Here is a 24071-nt window from a genome sequence, read left to right as displayed (position 1 = left end):
CTGACACAGTGGGGCTGTAATGTGCCGAGGGGGTCGCTGGCTCTTTGGCTGTGGTGGGGGTCAGCATGAGCATGGAAGCTGCGTGGCCGTGATTCACTGTGACAGCACCGCCTGGCATGTGAGGACAGCAGGCCAGGCGGGCAAGGCTGCTGCCTTTGATCTTTATTTGCTCCACCGTCTGTTTTGCATTTAAGAGCCTTGCAGAGCGCGAGGCATTGGATACACCTTGAATGGCTCAGGACCCCGTCCACTTTTTAAAGACCCGGGATCCTTTTTCAAAGCGAAGGGGATCCAGGACAGAGAGGGATGATGTCTGAAGGGGAAGGTTATGTGCCGAATAGGCCAGAGGGTCTCCCGGCAACACAGATTAGCCCTTCATGAAAAGAGAGTGCTCTATAACAACACGCGATCAAGCTAATGGAGAATGGTGTGTGTGTGGGTGAGGGGTGAGGTAACGTAGATCTCCTGTTTTTAGATGGACCCTCAAGATCAACCCGGGGTCAGGAGGCTGTGGAACAAAAACAAATACGCACAGCACCTCCCCGACCAACCTTCTGCTGCTCCTCCTGACCCGTCAAATACATTTTGCACGTCAGTGATGTCAACGGACTGTGACATCTTACACCCGAGAGGCAAACCGGCTGGATACCATCAAAATGTCGTCCTATCCCACGACTAGGCATGGTGCACTGACAGGGAGGCATCTCTTTCTTCAAACGGTGCACATATTTATCTTCCTGAACATCTCTATTGCACATTCCTCTCAGACACTACAGTGGCTGCGATCCAGAGCCAGCGGCTGGACAAACTCTGGCCCTGGAGACACAATTGATATAAATAACTTCCCTGCTCTTATAAGATGCTTTATGATGATTCAACTCTGAGAAAAAAAAAAACATTTTGACAAACAGTGGAAAATGGGAAATTTAGGTTATGTAATCCACTGTGAAAAAAATAGTGTGATGAATTGAACATTTACTGGGTTTGTGTGTGTGTGTGTGTGTGTGTGTGTGTGTGTGTGTGTGTGTGTGTGTGTGTGTGTGTGTGTGTGTGTGTGTGTGTGTGTGTGCATGTGTGTGTGCAAGCCTCCTCACAGACTTCAATATTTCCTCTCAAACATTTCGGCAACCTCACACGTCCTTCTGCAGAATTCTTTTTCCCCTCGAGTTACTCCAGTGTGTAATTCATTCCCCGACTATACATCTTTGGCAGCCCACAGTTCATGATCGTGATATTCACGCTGTCTGTTTGGGTTTATGCATACTGCTCTTTTCTGAAATAGGTACAGTTGGAGTGTGTCTCATGTCACAGAGTTGAAATTAAAAAACTAACGATAGACACAGAAATGTAGCAACATAGATTTTATTTACTTTTTGAGCACTGTATTGAGTTGTGCACATATGATTTCCATAGCTTATACCATTTCATATTATTTGCATGTGAAGAATAAACAAGCTCTATTATGGTTTTGTGTGGACAGGAATTCTTAGCAGTAACTGAGTGAAACAGCAAAACCAGAGGAACAGATTATCCCAACAGAAATGTAGAGCCTTTACTCCGTTCAAGTAAAGTTCTCAACCGCACCAATTCATTGGCTTAATACATACATTAGCTTTAGCTATTCTTTTCTTTTAAGCAAGAAAATACATGCCCCTGTCATTGTGACTATACAAATATAAAGTGTGATATTTAAATGATGACTAACAGTCACGTTTGGCGGTGGGGTCCAATGCTGCTACCTGAGCCCGTATGTATCCGCATAGCTTCCTGCTTCTGGATCAACTCTACGCCAGTCAGAGGACACAAAGTGGCTTACTGTAGATTTTGCACATGCAATAGCTATGTATTCACATTTTAAAACGATCAAAGCAACACATTCTGTGGCTGAATGACTATAAAATGTATCATGGTCTAAGATGCACACTATGCTACATTTATACAGTATGCTGGAGGATTAATAATGATATGCGTGTATGAGCACATGGAAGTTGATCTGTACGTGTTAACATTGTAAATCGTGACTGGTCAACTCTCGCAGCTATAAATGCTTCACTCGTTAACAATGACCTTGAGTAGCAGTCATTCCACAAGGTGCAGTCGGACATCTTTTTAAACTTGGAAGTACTTTAAGAACAAAATAAAGTCTTGCATTTTTAATTCCTAAATGCTTGAAAAGAGTCACATCTGTTCAGCGATACAAAACAACATGATCATCCACCCTGTTTTCCTAAATCATAGCTTATATACAAAAGGAAAAAAGAGTCGGAAAAGTTACGAGTAATAAAGAAAAACTGGTGCATCAAGGCAATGGTGCATCAAGTCTAATCCAGGTGACACTGGAGAGCTGTGGGGTATAGAGTACATGCTGGAGGCAGACGGTGGCAAAGGGAAGTCCTGTAAGTGCACTAAGTAGAGCCTAACACCCCGCCCTCCTTCCTGGGCACCTGCTTAAACAGCTAAAGTTTATTACTTCTGGCTTCTCAAAGGTGGTGAGGACGTGAGGGTGGTGTGCACGTGTGTTTGTGGTTGAGTGAAAGGGTTCGTAAGGGAGTATTGCTGAAGAAGCATAGAAGGAGGTCGAGTGCGGCTTACTCCACTGGGCTCGTCAGTCGACACACACCTCCTTCGATGGCCAAGCACTGTCCAGGAACCGTCCCAGGTGGTAATCTGGATATGTGTGTCTGCAGGTAACAAAGGAAGACACACACAATGACACCATCATCTAAGGAGCGATATACACACAGAGGCAGGGCTACATGGGGGAAAGGAAACGCTAACAGGGTGTTGCTCTCTGGAATTCCTGTAGAATTTCTGATGATGAGTTATAGACGATGATTAACTTTGTTAGCGAGCATTAATACTGCAAATAGCATGTAGAAAGTAGTGGTGTACAGTAGATGTGTTCCTAGAGGTACCACAGAGAAGATGAAATGCGGCCCAGGAAGTTCAGTTTGAGAAAAGTGTTCATCAGACATATAGCTCGTCAGATGCATTGCACATTTATAAACACAAGGCTTTAAGAACTCTGAAAACTTATCATCATGACGACGACAATGACACAAATATAATTATAGATGAGAGGGATAATTAGTGTGTTCACATAGGAATACTACTGCTGCATCAGGAGCATGTACCCCTGAAGACTGAAGATGCCAAGTGTGCATCTATAGAGAGACAGAGTAAGTGGATAAAGGGAACAGACTGCTAGTGTTTAGTGTTTGAGCAGAGACAGAGAGGAGTTAGAGGAGGAGGAGAGGGGCAAACACAGCTGGGAAGACAGGAGTGATACTTCAACTGGGGGATCAAAGGTGACTGACTGACTCTCCCTGTGCCAATAATGGCTGTCGTCCTCCTTCCTCTCCCTCTCTCTCCACAGAGGGTAACACTGGCCCCAGCCTTGGGGGACGAGTCCATCCACTTATTGACCAGGCCACTGAATTGGCCTGACATCACTCCGCCAGTCGCAGGAGCCTTCATCTCCACAGGACTTCCTTTTGTGTAGGCTTGGACTTCAGCCCCTGGCTCCCCCAGGGCAACTGTCACTACAACGGGACAACAGCCAGACAGGGCCACGCACACATGGCAACACTCTCAGGGTCTATTATGCCTCCAGTAGCCCTTTTCTGGGTCCGTCCTCTCCCCTTCATCTTTGAGAGATGAGGTTAAAGAAAGCCCTTGTTTAAACTGTTTTGACTGAAGGTCCATAGTTGAGGCATAATCAACTAACGGTGCCGCGTTCTGCTTTTGATGTTTGCATGTCAGAGGGAAAGAGCTTTGCAATGATCTCTTTAATTCCAACCACATTGAATGCACAGCTGAAAATACACTACTGGGCACAATTATCGCCCAGCTGCATGACTTCATATATTTTGCAAGAAAACCGTGTCTGACAATGACACCAATGTGCCCTCACCCTCACCCCAACACACTACCCTAAAGCATGTGTTAAGACCTTCATTTTTATTTCAAATCGGACAGAATGGACAATTTGACTGTGTAAGCAGGAAGAGTAAAAGGCTTACCAAACCAAACTAGTGAGTTATTCCACCACCGCAATGCTAAGAGCATTGCGTGCCTTCCACAAGCTGCGGCGCTAATTCAGAAGTCTAAGTTACAGGGAAGCGGTCCAGAGGATAGTAGTGCTTCACGCAACACATCCTGTCAGACATATAATGCTGTAGCCATATGCTGTGCCAACCTTTACCATCACTCTCCATATATGGATCACTAGTATGCTGGACACTCACATGAAGGACAAACAACACAGTAAAGTACCAAGGTAGACTGACACCTTGTTGTGCTGGTCCAGGCAAACCTTTTGGGCTGTTTCAATGTGATGTGGCCACCATCACAAACATAATCTCAGTGATAGAACACAAATTTATACAGATTTTAGGATCACCTGCTGGAGTAAGTGATGTTTGTGCCAAATCATAACTTTGTAATTTTTGTGGTTTGAAACCGTGTTTACAGAAACAGTGTAAACTGATTATAAAGTCAGCAGGGTTGAAAGAGGAGCAAGGAAATGACAGCTGGGATACGACAGAAAAAAAAGAAAAAAACTACAGTGAGCCTGTTCTTGATACCCAAGTGACTGAAATGACCACAAAATATAATGCAAAAAACACAGCTCCATTGTATCGGTCGCAGAAAAACAACATTCTTTGGTGATATGAATGTGTTTAGCAGCTCAAGAAGCCACACATTAACACCACAGCGTGGGCCTAAGGATCAATTTAGCTTCATGACTTAGCCGCTGGTTTTGTATTGTGGTTGTCACATTCTTTTCTTTTGAAATGAAAAAGAATGAAAAAACAATCATATGCTATTTATTCTCCATGCGTGATGCATAGTAAAAACAAAACGTACCATAGTAAAATACATTTGTCGTGTAACATACAAAGCAGACAATAACCAGGAGGCCTTAATTGCATGCCGTTTGATTTCCTCCAGCGCTGCACAATTTGAGTAGGAAAAGCTTTATAGTGCTAATGATGTCCAGGAGGAGGGAACTGAGCCATAGCGGTGCTGCTGTGGACCCTACACTTCCCTTTCATCTGTCCAATCACGGCAAACAATAAAACAATAGTCCAACTATTTTAGGAGTGCCGCCACTGGCCTGTCCACGGAGCTTTGTGTTGCTCTGTAAAAGCTGGCTTGATGTTCTGGTGTGCTATCCAGTGCCGACACAGGTGAGTGTTTGAATATAACCAGATGCTCTCCCTCTGCAGCAGTACTGCCTTACAGCTATTTTACAGTGTAATGTCAAAAGGATTCGGATACAGACTCAACTTAACTGCCCCCAAAACAACGTCCGAGTAAAAAGTAAGAAAAACCTCAGGGGAACTGCTGGCGCTGTCTCTGAAAAACTGGTCTGGACATTTTGGTCAGCAGAATGATTCACTGTTCTTCTGGGTTTGTGAAACTGTTGTTTGTCAAAGAAGAAATCTCTGAATTTAAACATGAAAGAGAAGTAGACTTACAATTTAAACCCATCTAACCTCTGTCCTAAATAATCTAATTTGCTACTGTGTACCCGCCCTTTCAAGTTCTTATCACAGAAAAGCAGTGGAAGATGGACTCTAGCTGGTTAGAAACACCCAGTGGGATGTAAATAGGAATTGGAGGAATGTCTGTAACATAGCAGCTGAGACTGTGGATGGCTCTGGTTCTATATGCAATCTCTGCAACTCAGTGCACTGACATTTTTCCAAGTGTTTGAAACCGGATGAATTATTCCGGCAATCTATTAAACAACAAACAGGAACACCGATACTTATTACGTTTTCTTCAGGAAGTATTCATGACAACACGATGAAGGCACACTTCATTCACAACTGTTATGTACTGAGTTGCCGGTCTTGCTGCAGCTTGGTCCGCAGCATTGAGCCTAATCGGCACTGCTCCCAATGCTAAAATGTGAGATGGCAAGATGACAAAGGCTTCATGCATTTCAGGAAGTTAACACTTAAGTTTATCCACACAATGTGCTTCACACACTCTGTTTTGATGCCTGCCATCAAGGCCACAGATATAAAAGTGCCACCTCCTGGACCTGCAAGTCAAACAGACAACAGGCATTCCGACTGGAGCCTGGAAAACAGATGCATTCCTATCGAATCCTCTCAATGGAGGAGGATATTTTGGCAGCGAGTGGGATCCAGCTCTGGGCCCAGCTGGGGAGCAACGGGTAAAATCTTGTTTTGCACCCAGTGAGGAGGCGTGAAGAGAGACAGAACATCCAGTTTCTCTGGTATGCAGCCGATGAGAGCCACGGAGGCACAGGGGATCTTCGTGGAGCGGTGTGAGGTTTGGTGGAGCAGCTGTGTTCTTGGCTGCGCTCTCCAATATCACTGTCACCAATGCCCTGGCGATTTGGATTTGAATACCATTTTTCCCTGGAGATCCAGAAACCACTACCGACGGATGATATTCATGCCTCTGCATCCGCTGAACACAATTGTATAATGAAAATTCTGCTTGCATAACGGTTCTGATTGAGGAGCAACTTGAGCCACTGTGGCAGGAAGAAAATGTGTGGATCATTGGCACAAAATCTCGTTAGTATACTGGCAACCAAATCCTCCTCCATTATCTAGTTCTTATCACAACATTACTTCTGCTTCACTAGTCCCAGGATGTTAAATGTGCACCAGCAATCTATTCTTATTAACAGCACATACAGAGGATCCCACTGCTGTCAATCGTAAACAAGAGACATTGTGGAGAAATTGACGAAGTTAGTTTGTGCTATAGGCCACTAACAATAATCACCCTCAGCTAATGCCTGCTGAACCTCTTCCAACTATACCTACATTACGTAACACTGTACACAAAACTAAAATGTACAAACAGAAGACATGTTTGGTGCCCCTGAACCGTACACAGTTCACTGTGCTCTGCTCACCTCTTTACGTTGGCAAAGGCGTGAAAGGGGAGCTTGCATGCTCACATTCCACCACAAAGCCCAATACACAGAGGACATCCGACAAATATGCAGATTGATACTGATATCCCCGGTGGTGCATGACTTTCAGTAAACTTTATGGTACTTTGGGACCAGGTAGGGCCAGAGAGGGGGAGTGACGAGAGAGATAGCCAAGAGACAGAGGGAAGGACGGGTGGGGGTGGAGCGGGGAGGCGGCATGGAGGGCAAACACTTTGAAATCTGAACCAGGCTCGAACAACAGTGCCCTCTCTTTATACAGAGTGACAGAGATACATTAGCCAAACAAATCAGTCTGAGCTGAGACTCCATTTAGAGCCAGGAGACCAGAGTATTAAGCCCTTGTTGCTCAAAAAGCCCCACTGACTGATTCAAAGCACACAATTTATGTACTTAAGAGTTTTGCTAATGATTTTTTTGAAAGTTATGGTCCTGGAGGAGGGTCACAGAGCCGACCTCAAACGTTGACAATGCTGTCATTTATTTTCCACAAAGTCACCAGCAGACTACATGCCAAATAAGACATCGAGCACAGTGGTGTAGGGGGAAATAGTCCTGCCTCCAACCACAGGGACCGGGGGTTTGGCTCAATTGGCCTGACAGCAACATTGACACCTTTAAAGTTGAAGGTATAGCATAAACCTGTCTCGGTACATACTCTCCTCTAAGTCAACAGGGGACAGGGCATGCAGTTTCTTTGGCATTACAAACTGGGAGTAAACATAAGACGACTGGCTCCAATCTGATCAGTAAAATATATCTTTTGGGGGATTTAACATTTCTGCAACATGCTGCATGTGAGGTACATGTCAGAAGTAGTTCATACCACGGTATTTTGTACGATTCTGGCGGTTTCACGGTATATCCTAGTATTCTTTTGTGTTCTCGAGTGAACACATTCATTAATTGACGGCGGAAAGGACCGCCGGCCAACTGAAAAGCTGTTGCGAGTGGTGAGCAGCTGTTTGTATGTTGGTACATAGAGTGTTAGGAAGCTAAACTTGGAGGGACTAAGGACCCAGGGGAATGTGGGTGAAAAAAAAAACAGGATTCCTGCGACTGAGTTTCTTCTTGGTGTGATAGTGGGCGAGCTGTACCCAGCATGCAGTTCAGCGGTGTAATTTTATAAATGTACATTATTAGTGTTACAAATTGTTTATGTGTCACAAACCGTTGTGTTGTGGTGTTTTACCCTGTTAAAGAACGTAAGTTGTGGGTTATTAATTGTTGTTATAATGTTTGAACCATGACTAAAGTTAAAACCATGACACAAGTTACAACCATGACAGGTAAGTAGCTCTGACCTTTGCTTTGCTGTCTTGGGCAGACATGTAGCCAACACACATGCTCTCTGTGGTGTGACTCCATAGGAACTCCACTGAGAAAAACAAAGACAAAACATGTTATTTCTCGACTGAACAGAAGAAAATGTATGAACATAACACTGTAATAATGTAAATAAAAAAAGCATTGGGACAGAGCGAGGGTGTGAGGAGAAAACAGACTGTTAATATGCTAAAAGTTCTATTTTACAATTTAAATCTTTCCATCCGCCGGAGGAAAACCTGTCAGGTGACTCAGCCTGCCAAACTGTGGTACACTCTGAACATGCCCATTATCATGAAACTTTATGACTTGCAGTTGTAACATAACTGTAGAGGAAGGTAGGACTTGTGAGTTGGAGAAGAAATTACACACCCAAAGGATGTGGTGGACATACTGTTTATTCTTGGAAATCAACACAGAGCCTTTTGCAGTCCACAGTAATCTGAGGTAGTCGACACGCTGCACAGGGGCTATGGTCCATGAACAGCATCAAACATCACTGAGTAAGTAGCACTTCGGAGCTTTTTATTATTCACGCTGACATATTGTATGATATAAAGAGCGCGTCACTACTAATTTGCCATCATGTTTAATTTGCCATCAAGATGTCATCCCCTCCTACGTTGGAGAAACATCTGCTCAACTTTGTCTGTGAACTTGAACCCGTCCATTGATTTCTTTGGAGCCGATGGTCCGATATCATTATTTTGAAATCACCACAAAAGGGCAACATTAAAACCCAGTAGTAAATCACACTGCCTAAACTTCGAACAGACCTCTCAATAAGTCAAATGAACTGATGAATGAAAGAACGATCCTTCTCAGAAGCTCCAGGTAGAGAAACCAGATCCGCCAATACAATCAGCCAAACTGGGCGGCATTCAGAAGGCCTCCACTTGAAGAAGATTAGCTGTTGATTCCATAGTGGGAGGTCTCTGTTTGAATCTGAGATGAAGGGTGTGAAACCAGAGACTGATTGTGTGGGTAAAAACACAGACCACCCGCCAGGAAAGCCACGGAACCTCCTCCCCCTCCTCCGCATCTTCTCCCATCAATCGCTTGATGGATTTTTAAATATTAACAGCCAGATATCTGCTTGCCATAAGTTGCGGCGTGGAGGTTTGAGTGTGATCATATTCGAAATGATTAATGTCTTACCCAGTATACCCTGAATACTTTGAGATGGCTGAGTTTCCACACATCTGCAGCCGCGCAAGACAATTACTCCACCCAAAACACGGTCTTCTCTGGCCAGAAAGGGTGAGCCTGTAGACATAAAGAAAAACACCAACATTGAGATAGCCAAACTTTTCCTCATTACACATCGAACCAAGGATAACACGTGAAAAAACTAGACAAAACACAGGCCGTCAAATTGAGATGATCTATGGGAAAAAGAAGGGAAAAAAAAACCCTGTTTGTCTTTCTGGCCAAGTTAAACAACTGAAAGCTTTTCATTGGGTGTATTTATTCTATTTAGCAGACAGTTCATCGAAAATATTTCACTCTATTTGTGTCTGGCAAGTATTAACACATAATAGGTTAATGACAGGTCGTGTCATTTTCCCCACACTGTACACTTTCTGTACCACAATATTTAATTTAAAGAAAAACACAGCTACATAACTCTCAACGACTTACAAACCACTGAGAACCTCTCTTGCTTGCTGGCAAACGTGAATGAGGTGCAGTGTATACAAAACAAATCTTGGATTGGCTGATAAGTGAGGGGCAATAAAAGTTTGGTAAAGAACAAACTAAAAACAGCTACAGCATGTCTTGAAATGTCTCAACAAAAAACAAAACGGGGCCAATATTTCTGTCTGCTCGGCGTTGTTTCTTTGTTGCATTTCACACCGATTTTGGTTCCACGTCGTAATGTTCCCTTCACTCTATAAAACACTTTTGATTGGAGCTTGGACGGCATTCACACAAAACCCCAGTACTTGTTGTACATTTTAAAAAGGCTCTTAAATTAATTATGTTACACATTCCATAATAACTCTGACATCTTTGTATGCTGTTAACATGAGAGCGGTTCAGTTATTGCCTCAATGTTCACCACTTTTTTTTAACCATAACAACAAAAGAGGAATAAATTAACAAAATGTAACTATTCTTGAGTGTGGACATTTGTGTGTGTGTGTGTGTGTGTGTGTGTGTGTGTGTGTGTGTGTGTGTGAGAGAAAACTATGAGAGGAACTGTATTCCACAAACAGATCTAAAAATATGGATGGTTTTGTCATTAAAGATATCATTAAAGGTATCATGGAAGTTGAGTAAGAGGCCTCCACATCACAGACAATGTCATCATTGCCCTTGCGAAGGCCAGATTTATGGAGCTTTGTTTGATTTAATGTGCATCTTTAAAGAAAACGGTAGAGGAATTAACATCAAACTAGCTTCATCCAGCCCATCCAAACGTCTTGGTGTTACAGATGTCCATGACAAAACCAAACTGAGATGGACTTTTAAAAAGAGGCCAAAACAAGGCAGAAACCACTACATGTTTCCACATGTCCTTTCTTCCTCTGCTCCGTCTTCTCTGAGCTACCCCAGTGGTCATTCACAGGCGCAGCAAACACACTTAACAAGATTTTCTCAAATGTACCACTTCTGAGAATATTGTAAAAAAAAAAAAAAAAAATTCAACAAAACAATTATGTCTTCCAAAATTATCTGTGGTTGTCATCTATGATGTGTGGAACATTTGAAGGCCCACATCTCAAAAGCCATCTCTTCTGAGTCTATTATTCCCAATGTTCCCAGTAGTTAGCTCATTCCTTATGTTGTGCCACATCTGTTCGTAAAATCAATTCTCTCGGTGCATAACTGTGTTTCTCGGCTAGCACATCTGTGTGTTTGGAATGGAGTGGCAGTCGGGCTGCATGTGGGTGACTCACTGATGAACTTGTTTTGCATAGTCTCCAGCAGTGCTTGGTGGGCATCCTCAGACTGCATGGCAGTGGAGCATTCCCGTGCCAGCATGGTGCGAATCAGATGCTCCCCACAGCCTGGCAAAAGACAACAGACACAGCTGAACCTGGGCCGTTTACTCTCATTCACTCATTTCCTTGTTGCATGCATTCAATCAAGAGTTGCACAAGGTCTCCAAAGCGAGTTATACTAGGCACATTGTACAAATTCAGATTTGTAATTTCAAACATTAGCTGTGTATGGTATTGATCACATCTTGATATTTCACATCTTAGGGTTGATGTGAAGTTTGAGGATATTTCCTGATTACCAAATTGTGCTTCGAGTTGATTATGCTTTGATATTGAGACATGTTGAGATCATATTCTCCCAATATATCTGGTTAAAATGTTACATAATGGAAGATATTGCAGGATTCACTTTTCAGCTTTAGTGCTGCTGCAGTCGCTGTGATGCGTCCTCAGCAGCGTGACTTTAATCTTTATTATTTCAGGTAGAGACGACAGCTCTGCCAAGTACAGCTGCCTTGCTGAAGGGCACACACTGACCATAATTGTTGAGAGGGTTTGTGTTTCTCATTCAGGTTCCCCTGCCCAGATTCCTGGCTGGTCTGGAAATTTGAAACAGCAAACACCCAGTATTACCCAGTAAGCTCTCTCAGCTGCAGTATATGCATGCACCATGCATCACCATTATGCATTCATTTTTGTGTAAAACTAACAATTTTAACTGTGAAGACTCCGACACCCTTTTCGTACAGTCCAGAGAAACATAACTGCAACATAATAAGTTTAATGAATCAGAAAAATGTCAGGAGGCTGTGCTCGAGTTTGCCTCCAATTAGCACCTGAAACTATCTGATGCTCTTCAGTTATGTGGCATGGGATGGACTATATTGAAACAGGGAGAGAAACAAACCACTTTGTGAAGCATTTCAGTAAACCATAAAAAACCTGTGGTCAGCCAGTACAAATGACTCACTTTACCCTTTACCACTTCCAAGTCAAAACATAGCAGGTGATTTTTTTTAATATCTTAGATAATACTACTTTGAAACCAATACCTTGTGTTCCTACAGGAAGACAGATACTGAATGCATGATGCATGCTTTTATTATGATCATACTCAAATGGGAAGTCTGCCCGCCCTCGGGGAAAAAAACAAAAAAAAAAGAAATCCAAAAGTGGAAACAAAACACATCTGGCAAAAGCTACTGTGAAACCCCATAAAGACGGAAGAATACAGCCTCGTTGTTTCTGTAAACACAAATGAAAGCCTCATAAAATATCAGGTAACTACAACAAAACTGAATGCAGGTCGGTAACTGTGAAGGCAAGATTGCCTGCAGCAATTTGAAGTTCTTTTATTTTTTACGAGAGCAGAATGTCAGATTGGCCAGGTACTGTGCCTTTTGTTTACCGTAAAACGCTCTGTTTCAGGGGAGCTGTATTTCATGGCAGCACGAACACGACTGAACTGGAACTGCAGTCGAACGCCCAGACTGAAGCAGCAACTCAACAGGGGAGAAATGAAAAAAGAAAGAGGCCAACGGTCGGAGAGGCCGTGTGTGGCGGCCAACAGCAGTGAGAGTAAACGGTGCGTGAGCTGTTCTCTCGTGGGCCACAGCAAAGCGAAGGCCACACGAAGCAGTCAGCGCGTAGAAAACAAAAGGCCCACATGTGCCGCATGTTACAAAACAGACTAGAGTGGAGTGAGGTGGGAGGGCACAGTGGTGGTGAGGTGGAAGCGGGGGGAGAAAGACTGACATATAGGGTGAGGACCATGCTCCACGAGTCAGGATGAAAATGATTGTTTTTGTGTTTCTTTTGATGGGAATGCCTTTCATGTTAGGAAATTAAAAACAGGTGTTCTACTGGAACACACATTATGTTCTCCATACGCATAAGGAAAGCCTTTTTTTTTTTTTAAAGTCACATCAAAGGCAAAGCCACAATATAGGAAGACAGAATGAGGTGGAGATACACCCAGAGAGCAAACATCTACACTTCATCTACTTGATGAACTGCACATTATAACCAAGGCAGCATCTCATACTGCTAGTTGAGTGTAATAATACAGTATAGATCTGTTGAAATGGGCCAGACTGAATGGATCACCGTTAAGCTGCATTACAAGAAAGTGACAGAACTTTAATACCAAACTGTCATCTTGTGTGATCATAGATACACATGTACAGCACATGGTTAATAGAGTAGACAGAGTAATAGAAACCTTGGGGATGCACATGTATGTATGTTTTTTGTTTGCCAGAGAATCACCAGACAGAGGCATTCATGTGTTCTGGGCCTTGGCTCGGTATAAACTGTTTTTAGGCTGTTACACTAGACTAAAATTCTCACTGATTGCTGGTTATAATATATTCAGACAAGCTTTAGCGGTGCAAAATGCTGGCTATCTCTGTGCTCCAAGTACATCAGACTCAAGCTTCAGCCTGTCTGATCGAATCAGCTCGTCTGCACTGAGATGCATTAGGCTACAGATCCACGTCAAACGGTTTTCATGCTCCCTAGAAGCTATGTCGCGGACGTCTACACACATCTTAAAGAAGTGGGCAAATATATCCTCTCTACCTCACATTCAGAAATGTTGCTTTCACTTAAAAGAGGCATGCCCTCTCAGGTTTGGGGAAACACTAAAGCATGGTTGTATAGATTGCTTAAATATGTTCAAGAAGAACTTTTTTTGAAATGGCAGATTGGTCCTGCAAGGGAAGGATGTCTTTGTCCATTGGACTCTCTGTACCAGTTTAATCCTTAAAGGGCCAGTGTTTCAGGGGGTGCCCTCCCTATTCCAGCGTGTGCTGTCAGCGGAGGACGGGCCAAAGCAGGAAGGTGGCTGCCATCGGTTCTCTACAAGTAGACTTGTAAAAGCTGACGCATTTTATCCCACAAAATTCACAAGGCCCTTCATTTTCATTTGACAGGTTGTCTTGTGAAACCACAAGGAAACCAATTTTCTCACTTGCCCCTCGGTGCTCTCTAGTTACAGTTCTTTTGACAGATATTGGTTCTTTAACTGTTGAAGACCGTTATTTTAAAGATCACGTCTTTTGACAGAGGTTTTGAGATATCTTCCGATGAGTCTTCTCTACTAACATCCCAATATAATGGTGGCGAATGGAAGTTCATGTATGGTGCTCATAGATTTCAATCCAATCACTTGACACCATTCTGTTTCTCTGCATTGCATTTCAGTTAAAATTGTTCCACGCTATAATTCATTTAAAATACTGGCAAACTATTGACAATGTTTAACAGATTGTCAATCCTTTTAACCTCACCAAATAGCAACCCAACCCGAACCCGAACTACCCAAGCGTGACAGCTTAGGTAGTTCAGCTTTCAAACCTCTGTATAAAAAGGGAAACGATTGCAACCACAGTCTTCCTCCGACTCCTCCTGACGCTGACACAGCAGAAAGAAGGAAAGGGAGAAGGACGAGCAGACATGACAGGAGACTATACATTATTGTCTTGGGACAAAGTGTCGGAGCGGTTGTGAGGCAAGTGTCTAAAAATTAAATAAGAGAGTGCAGAAGATCCGAGTTGTATTGTACTAAATATCCATTAGATATTTCAACATCTAATGGATATTTAATATATAATCCAAATTGAATAACATGAATGTAGTGCATTCAGAGAAAAAAGTTAGATAAAAAGCTTTTTGCCCCTTGTTTTTCCTCTTTATGTAAGCAGAAGCACTTCTTTTCCAATCAAAGAATCGGTTTACCATGTACTGCAGCGGAAAACAGAACATTTTGATACTGGGAATAAACTGTCAAATCTACTGAGAGTTTAAACGAATACGTTTAGTTTATGAAGTGTTCATCATCATTAGTATATCTTTATTTAGCCAAGTAAGTCAATTGAGAATAAAACCTGGAGTTGGATGTTTTCAGTTATAATTAGATTTAAATCCAATTAGTAAGGCTCCTCATATTGGTAGAATGAATGACTGTGTATAGCTCACATGCAGAAGGAAAACCTGGTAGCATCAGTACTTGATCCTTCTGCATGTGATGCTGTACCAAATACCATCAAACAGAAATAATTGATATTTAACCAATATGGCCTGAGGATTTCCCCATGAGCACATATGATAACTTCTTACATGAAAATATTGACTAGAAAACAACGAAATGGTTTTAGAGATAAAAACATACTGCATATACTTCCCAGAAGCAACTTCTCACAAATGTAACTGCCAGATATAACACCACTCATTTAGATTGGAAAAGTTATGATCCCAACCTTGATAACTGCACTTGAAGTTTGCAAACGTATCATGCGTCTGCTGCACTCCCAGCGGTCCTCGCTATCATATCCACAGCAGGTGTCCAATGTCAAATGTCCTTGCAACTCCAAAGAGCTCTGCAATGCACCTGGCATGCAGCTGACGAACAGAGAGTGGAGAATGATGACTCAATCAGCTGAGGAAGTGACTGATGAGAGTCACTCAGCAGGAATGGCTGGAGGTCATCGGAAAGTATAATCAGGGCTCTCGAAGCTTGACTCACCGAGCCGAAATTAGAGGCCCACATTAAATATATATCTGTTTCTGATTCATATCATGGTGGTGGTAAACGTGAACAGTGGGAGGAAAAGTAACATGCGCGCGCACACACACACACACACACACACACACACACACACACACACACACACACACACACACACACACACACACACACACACACACACACACACACCTGCAAAGTTGTTTGTAGAGAGTGAGCTGTGGTTTACCTGAGGTACTCACTGCTGTAGAGTAAGGGTTCATATTACAAGCGTTTTCTGCCCAGCAGCCACATCCATAATGAGCAGCCTGAGAAAAGAGAGCCAAGGAGGACATTTTAGTTGTTTCAACATTTCTGTTTTGGAATGACCCAAAAAATATAATTCATTCTCAAATAATAACTCTGAGAAGCATGCTCAGAGCCAACTACAATATTTTACCACTTACACTCGAGGCAGGGGAGGTCATTTCAGCCTAATTCACATTTCCACATCATTAACTACACTGGAACAACTCGCTCACGACGCTGTTGCTCTGAGCTTCAGGTTTTTTTTTTAACAGGGACAGTGTTAATAGGTCACGGCAGTAAATCCCACTAATTCATTCATTCTGTTCTGTCCTCATTGGGAAGTGGTTTGTTTTTGTCCTTTTAAGCTGCTGTTCATGCAGACTCGTAACTTCCGATAGCCGTCTCAAAGTAAAAGACTTCGGGCACACACATGTTGAACTGGAATTTGTGGAAATTGCACGAACATTTAAAAACGGGGCACAGGACACTAAGGTTGTTCAGAGCGAATTCTTCTGCCGTTGGTCGCCTCATTAAATTAGACTATTTGCATTAAGAGGCTCTGTTCATGACATCAAACAGCAGTGATGCTGGATTAACACAGCAAAGGAAGAAACAAAGGGAGGGGATCAGAAAGCTGGGGAGGGGGGGATTCATTGGCAACAGCTGCTTGCTAAATACTCTTATCTGTTGCTTTCAGACTTTCAAAGCTGGATTGATTTAAGTTAATTTTTGGCCACATGGGGGCACAAAAACAAAAACAAAACCCAAGCCCTGCTGACTGATGCCTTATTAAGTTGTTTGTGGTTAATGCGTTGGCAAGATATCTTTGCATCGGCATTGACTTTCTGGCCACTTGAGGAGTCTAAAAGGGCAAAACGCTGAGGAAGTATTTTTGAAAGTCGGTCTCTCGCCCGGTCTCACAGAACAGATTGACGCATTTGATTAAATGGATTGATCCAATTAAACAAAATGCTGATTCATCCTAAGGAGTACTAAGGAGTATTATAATAGGAAACTATTTCTGGTAAATTTCTGCGGTCAGTCAGCCGGGTGCAGACAGTTTGGCCGGCTGCTGTCCTCTCAGCTCCTCAGGAGCCGCTGCCTACAGACACACAGCTGGTTCTAAGGACGGAGACACATGAATGGAGGTCGGCATAGGAGCTGAGTGAGCGGACTGAACGCCATCAAAGCTTTTTTTGGGGTGAAAATGACTGCTGAAAACAGCGGAAAACAGTCAAACGGCATTATACAGAGAATGAGTGAGCTGTAAAAACAAAACAATGAGCTGAACGTGGTAATAATTCCCCGTGGGGTTCTTAGTAATTTCTGTCGTTATTTTGTTCAGCGTGATAAAAAAAAAAAAAACATTGATTGATGCCATTTTGATTTTAAGCAGCATATCATTATAATTTGACAAACTGCATGTAGGTACTTTGACATAAATAGAAATTCTACATTATCTGCTCGAATATATATATATATATATATATATATATATATATATATATATATATATATATATATATATATATATATTCGAGCAGATAATATATATATTCGAGCAGATAATATATATATATATATATATATATATATATATATATATATATATATATATATATATATATATATATATATATATATATATATATATATATATATACATACATACACACATACAAAAAAAAAGGCACATTGAAATAATGATATGCCTCCTATAAAAGCTGTCTTAAATAAAAGCCTGATTCAACCATGTAAATGATATTATATGTATTAATTGTACAAATAAAAGTCGTTATGAGAGTAAAGACACAGACAGAAGAAGAGGGTCTCACTACCTGACCAACCCGGCCGGGATGTTTCATGGCCAGACCTCCGCTGGACACCGCTGCAGCTACATTCCCTTCCAGATCGACCACAACGGCCCCCACTGTGTCCAGGCACCCTGAACCGTTTTCCTACGTCACAGAGAGGAGAGAGGATTCATATGAGCAAACCCCAACCCCAAATATATGTGATTGGATATTTTCAAATTCAATATAAAAGGAGGAGAAATCCAAATATTCACATTCTGAAGCAGATACATAATATTTAAATCACATGTGTGCCGTTTCCCTTTCCGTGATTGCAGTTTGATTTGGAGGTGACTTGTTTGTGAACCATCATCTCTCAGACTGCCTGATAAGTCCTACATCTTAAATGTGCTCAATGGCATTATGATACATGACCAAAGCTCCACTCCCACCGAAAAGAACTTCATTGAATCCTAGACTAAAAGGCAGAGTAAAAAGCCCTCGGCATTTCTCATCTGTCTCATGCTCTCGTAAATCAGCCCCGTCGCCGGGCTTTTGAGGCTGAAAAGAACCAGAGCCAAATATTTTGAAATGCTACAAAGACTCTCCTGTCATTCCTTATCAGTGTCCTTAAATGAAAAAAAATACACCGTAAATAATGACTGTAAAACTTAAGGGCATCTTTGGAAGTATATTGAATTGCTTTAGATTTTCCGAAACAAAACTGCAACTATACACCATCGTGAGACAGGTGGCTAGCAAAAAAAGAATGGAAAGAGTTTATTGCTTGGCAAAAAGACAGCGGCATAAAAAGAACACTGTGTATGGAAATTAAAACCAGGCTTGCTACAATAATGCTTTTTTGTTGAACCCATAAAGTCTCTAATAGTCATTCTTGATACAAAAAATAGGTTATTTCCTGTTGATTGACCTTATGTGTCACTTAATGTATATGTTAAAATAACTAAAGACAAGGTTGATGCCAAACATCTGCACAATAACCTAAAAGCATGCATGTGAACACATGAGTATACGGTATGCTCCAATAAGTGGAAACCTAACTGCACCAAATGGTCACATTTAAATCTTCAATAGGGTTAAGCAGTTTTTTGTAAACATGCAAGAGACGAAATGAGAACGATGTGGCCACTCAAACTTTACGCTCTCTTTAGGCTAACCAGCCATTTGACACAAACATCTTTCATTTTCTAAATTTTCGATCTTAGTCATTAACATTAAAGATTCATGTAGCTGAACAATAAACAATAATACTGTTCGAAAACAGGTCCAGTGAAGCATATCGGCCTGTGGCTGTTTACACGTTTCACTCCATTTGACGCGCTTTTGCAGCCGGAGAAAGAGAAACTCTCCCATCCTCCTCTGTGACTTCAGAGCAGAATGAGTCTACTTTCAACTGCTTTCTACTCGGCTCACCATCGAGCCACTCTCCAGTTGTGCTGCTCAAGGCCTTGCACCAACTCTTGTCAACACTTTTATCGTTTCTCGGAACGTCCTGTATAACCTGGTAAGGCCATTTCCTTTAATGACCCAGTGAGAATGTGAGATCATAACTGGCAGAATATGTCTTGATGACTTAGTTGTGGAGAGTCTTGAAATACCTTTCTTGTATGAAGTAAAATATTCTACTTGATGTTTCCAACCTTTTTTAAATTCAGTTTGATGCCGTATATCCCAATGCATAACTGCTGATTTGGAATCTGTGGAGTGGGCTGCACGCATGATTGAACTGACCTACAGACCAAACCAATTTTGTTACTAACAGCAGCCTATTAATCAAGTGACCAAGTGATGGAGCCACATTTACATTGAGTCGTTTGGCCACATGGTCTCCTCTTACCTTTGAAGATCTTTAGTCTGAAGTTACTTGCAGTATTAATACGTTTGTTTTTAACAAGAATTGCTCTGCACTTGGGGGTATTGCTTTTCACATGGTCATGTTTACTCCATTGTAATTTACATGAATATTGTTTTTGTCTGCCTCAAGTGATGCCGCTGAGAAAGAATACTTTTGATGTCATTAAAATAATTTCTTGTTTCAACCGATAACAGTACTCACATTTTCGCTTGATTGTCGTCTTTTCTTGGCCTGATTATGTCCCGTGTCCATTTTCTCTGCCAGCTCCATCTTTCGCTTGTTCCTCTTGTACGCAGACAAACTGAACTCTGTGTGTGAAAAGAAAATCTTAATCTAATGCATCCATATAAATGAAAGCACCTTTGCCAAAAGTTGTTTTGAGCCCAGTGTGTTGGTTAAGTTTAGTGCAGCAACACACAATTCCTGTCTGATGTGAAGCATATTTATAAATATCTGCAGCAAAACTCACTGGTGGCCATTTTCTCTGAAGGGCACGGTGGTATTCCATGGCCGATTGCCCAATCGTGTGCTCCTCGCCCCACTAAAAAGCTGACAAATTAATACAAATTAACAGGTGGATATAGTCAGGTTAACACAACATTAATTAATAATCATTATAATCACCATGGTGGTATTCTGCCAGCTGATAGTTTCCCTTTCTGAGCTTCACTCAGTAGACGGTTTGCAACTAAGACTGGGTTCTTCATACCTGAAGAATGAGCACGGGGCGAGCAGTTCTTTCTGTCATTTTATTACAGTGTGAAAAAATCAAGATACTTTGCAAACACACACAGAAATACGCACATCTGTGTTGACTTTCTGTGTATTGTTCATATTTGTTTTGTTCATTTTCACATGGAATGCATTAATTGAGTTCACTGTTTAAGTATTACAATTTTTTCTTAATATGGACATTGCTACGCAAGCACAACTATGAATACTTGGTGTTTTTTAGCTTATTTAAACCTTATGAAAAACATGGGTTGGTAGGTATACATTTTTTAAATCTAAGCCAAAAGTTGTATTCATCAGAAAAAAAAAAATGATAAGGTTAATTGTTACATGATGCCGACATGGTAATAAAAGCAATTTTTGAACTGTATGTTAAGTACCAGCTTTCACCCCTGGGCTGTTGTTATGGAATAACAGGAGTTTTACACTTTTATTGAAAACCTTTTAATGAAAACCTTTTAATGAACTCTCTCTCTTGAGTATGCGGATGTGTATATAATAATATTATTTATTGGTTATTTTCCATATAAAAAGTGTGTGGTCCCCTCTGTTTATGAACCTCTAAAAAAAATGGTAGAAAGTAAATCAGCAAAACATATGACAGAGAGAGGCTTGACTTATTGCCATTACATCCAGGTGACTGAACTTCAGTGCCACAACAACACAGCAACATTACATAAATATCAATGCATGTGTAATAACTCACCACTAATAGCCCCTACGGCCCCATAATGCAGAGACTTCCCATCCATGATACTCGCATCACATTCAATTTCCCCTGACAAATTAAGGTTGGAGCCCATGCCGGCGTTTGTAAAAGGAGAATCCTGAGAACAATTAAAAACATGTTGAGTCTAGAATAAAACTAGATTTCTAATAAACCATCCAATCTGACCCCAAGTATAAATGTATTCCACATTACGTACAGGGGCGGGTTGTTATTTAACACCGAGTTAATAATGGTTGACTTTTTATAACCTGGATGAAAATCAACCAACCTCAAGTTCAACCAGTGCTGCGGCCACTGCTTCCACTGCAAGTGCCCCGGCTTTGAGTCGGTCCACAGCCTGAAAAAACCACATTGCTCATTTCAGCCTTTGCACAGTCATTTTGTTTTCTAGCCCCTACATAGTCACATGCATCATTTACTGGAATACCTCCATATGCTGCTGACTAACAAACAGAAAAAAACATTATTGAAAACAAAACTCCTTTTAAGCCTCATCAAAAGTTCAAACTGGCAGATAAAACTAGGGCAAAGACAAGAGTAAAACAGGCAATTAGGATCCCGGATTGGGTTAAATTGATCTTGTGTGCGTACGTGTGAAAAAGGACACAGAAAGCATGAAAGCAAAAGACCACTTTTCAAATTGAACAATTTGATCTTAAAGCAAAGTACTACATCCAGCGGAAACTGGGCACGGCTCACCATCCATCTAACACCATTCCTATTATAAATCAAGGGTGAAGGCAGCACCGTGAGGTTGTATTTCAGTTGTACAGATGGAAGGAACAATGAATGAAACTAAATACAAAAACATTCCTGAGAAGAACCTGCATTAGAGTGCCAAAAAACCAAGACTTCCACTCCAACAGCAAAATGATCTTAATACAGCCAAATGAAAACTGGAATGACTTCAAACAAGAGCATTCAAATGCTTGAGTGCTACTGCCAAAATACAGCTTGGAATCCCACTGAAAGAATATGAAGTGACAGCTGTTGACAGATGCTCCCCATCTGACCTGCGCAAACCTTTATAACACCATATCTTGCTGATCAAACTAATAAAACAAAGTTACTTAATCTATATACTTTCTGAAGACATTCAATCCCCTGATGGTACAAGAACAGAACGAATTTGTGGGCAAAAACCTAGAAGAGGGAATTTCCCAGTATTTCGCCACTTTTATTTACCTAATGTGCTGTCACGAGAACAGTCAGAACAAGTAAATAGTTAACTATTAGACTGACTAAATAGGTTGTCTTCATTGTATGGATGAAAGTACACATATTCTATATTCATATCACTAATATTTCTGGTTGATGCATGGGCCTCAGCAGAAATATTTTGTACGGACATGTATAATATGCATATTTGTCATATTTTCAACTAGAATTACATGCAAATATAATGTTGAGGCACGCTGAAATGCTTCTTTAATTGATGATCAATGTGAATCTGATCTATTGCTCTGCATTCATAAGTATTTAACAGATTCAATACTTTGACGTGTTACATTTCCAAGACTGAAGTAATACATTTACAAACATTCCATAAAGAATAATATAGATTGTGTGTACAAACAGTACAAGGTTATGTTGGTACACAAATGCATAAAGTTTAGTTTACTATAGTAATATCTATAACATAAACTTACTCGCTGGCAGGCTCTTTTGCACACATGCTTGTATTCCTTGGCCTTAGATTCAGAATGGTATCCTGCTCCTGAAAGCAAATAATAGGGAAAAAAGCATTTGACTATTCATTAACCTCCAAGTAGAAACCACATTGGGAGACGTACCGGTAATGTTTTGGTGTGTGATGGTTCTACCAATGCCCATAAAATCGCGTTTATGCATTATGAGGTGCCGCTTTCATACAGTCTTTCTTTCTAATAAGATCCTTCTGATTTATACTTGTTATTTATGATGTACGCACTTACCTGCATGCACTAAGACAAATCCACCAACACATTTGGGCTTTTGATTCTTGCTGGATTCCGGCTTTAAGGACCAAGAGTTGGCCGGAGGAGAGGAGGGTTGCGGCTCTTCAGCAGAATTCATTAGACTTTCCATAACCCTTGCATAACTTGACAAGCCTATCATGGCCTTTCAGACAGTGGTAAGAAAAATCATTTTCATACACCTGTGACAGGAAAAATAAATGCAAAACATTACCATTCAGGGATAATGCAGGATAGAGTGATTTAAGCGTCTTTGAGCATTTGGAAAAGATCTATATAAATTAAAAGTAATATTATTAACGTTTTTGTTTAGGTTGTTACAGATGTAAACACATCAGCATGATGGTTCTACCACTAGACTACCAAGGCACTGGCACACTGGGGGCACGACACAGGTGTTCAAGACCAACACTTCAGTTTAAGCTGATTTCACTGACAATGAATTGTGTGGTTGAAGAAATGAATCTGCATATTTTCAATATGTTACAGCACATGAATCAATCCCTAGCTAATCGACTCTAATGATCTAAAAGTGATGGAGACGAAATACACATTTACTCATATCTTAACTTGGGTACAAACAATTATGTGACGAACATCTAAGTTACCTTACAACTAAACGTCATCTAAAAACGTGCTATTCATAGTGCAGATCCACCAGAGTACAAATCAAAGCGAGCACGTAACATGACGCTGTCTCCATCTCTTCAACTAACTAGAGATGACGTTATCCACTTCCCAAACAGTTCCAGCTGTTCGTGTCTCGTTATACGTGCCAGATGAATGTATCCGTTCATAAACGAGCATTATTTAGTTCATGTTACGTGTCTGTTTGAGCAGTAAAGAATGGCACTACATTAACAAAAAAAAGTAAGTTATTTTAAGTCAAGCTAACAGTCCGTTAGCTTGTGAGCTAAGCGCTCGCTAACACGTCAACAAAACAATGTCAACT

The 24071-nt window shown here is 41.2% G+C and overlaps 1 protein-coding gene across 3 annotated transcripts; it reads right to left on the bottom strand.

The window, feature by feature from the left end:
- Positions 1-1355: 1355 nt before the first annotated feature.
- tasp1 (taspase, threonine aspartase, 1) lies at positions 1356-23261 on the bottom strand (the record flags this gene model as incomplete). Of its 3 annotated transcripts, XM_079229712.1 has the most annotated exons (14): positions 1356-2334; positions 2598-2681; positions 8251-8324; positions 9431-9538; positions 11176-11286; positions 15975-16053; positions 17872-17991; positions 19904-20010; positions 20172-20251; positions 20327-20411; positions 21141-21261; positions 21433-21501; positions 22814-22881; positions 23099-23261. In XM_079229712.1, 14 exons carry the CDS (start codon positions 23259-23261, stop codon positions 2272-2274), a joined length of 1332 nt encoding a protein of 443 aa, XP_079085838.1. In that variant the 3' UTR covers positions 1356-2271. The 3 variants fall into 3 exon arrangements, with proteins under 3 accessions (XP_079085838.1, XP_079085839.1, XP_079085840.1); XM_079229713.1 differs by lacking the exon at positions 1356-2334 and having other exon boundaries at positions 2468-2681; positions 21433-21518; positions 22786-22881; XM_079229714.1 differs by lacking the exon at positions 1356-2334 and having other exon boundaries at positions 2468-2681.
- Between the last annotated feature and the right edge of the window lie 810 nt (positions 23262-24071).

Source organism: Taurulus bubalis (genome assembly GCF_910589615.1).
Source record: "Taurulus bubalis genome assembly, chromosome: 14".
NCBI classification, from domain to species: Eukaryota; Metazoa; Chordata; class Actinopteri; order Perciformes; family Cottidae; genus Taurulus; species Taurulus bubalis.
The sequence above is the reverse complement of the archived record's forward strand: the minus strand, read 5'-3'. Positions and strand labels throughout refer to the sequence as shown.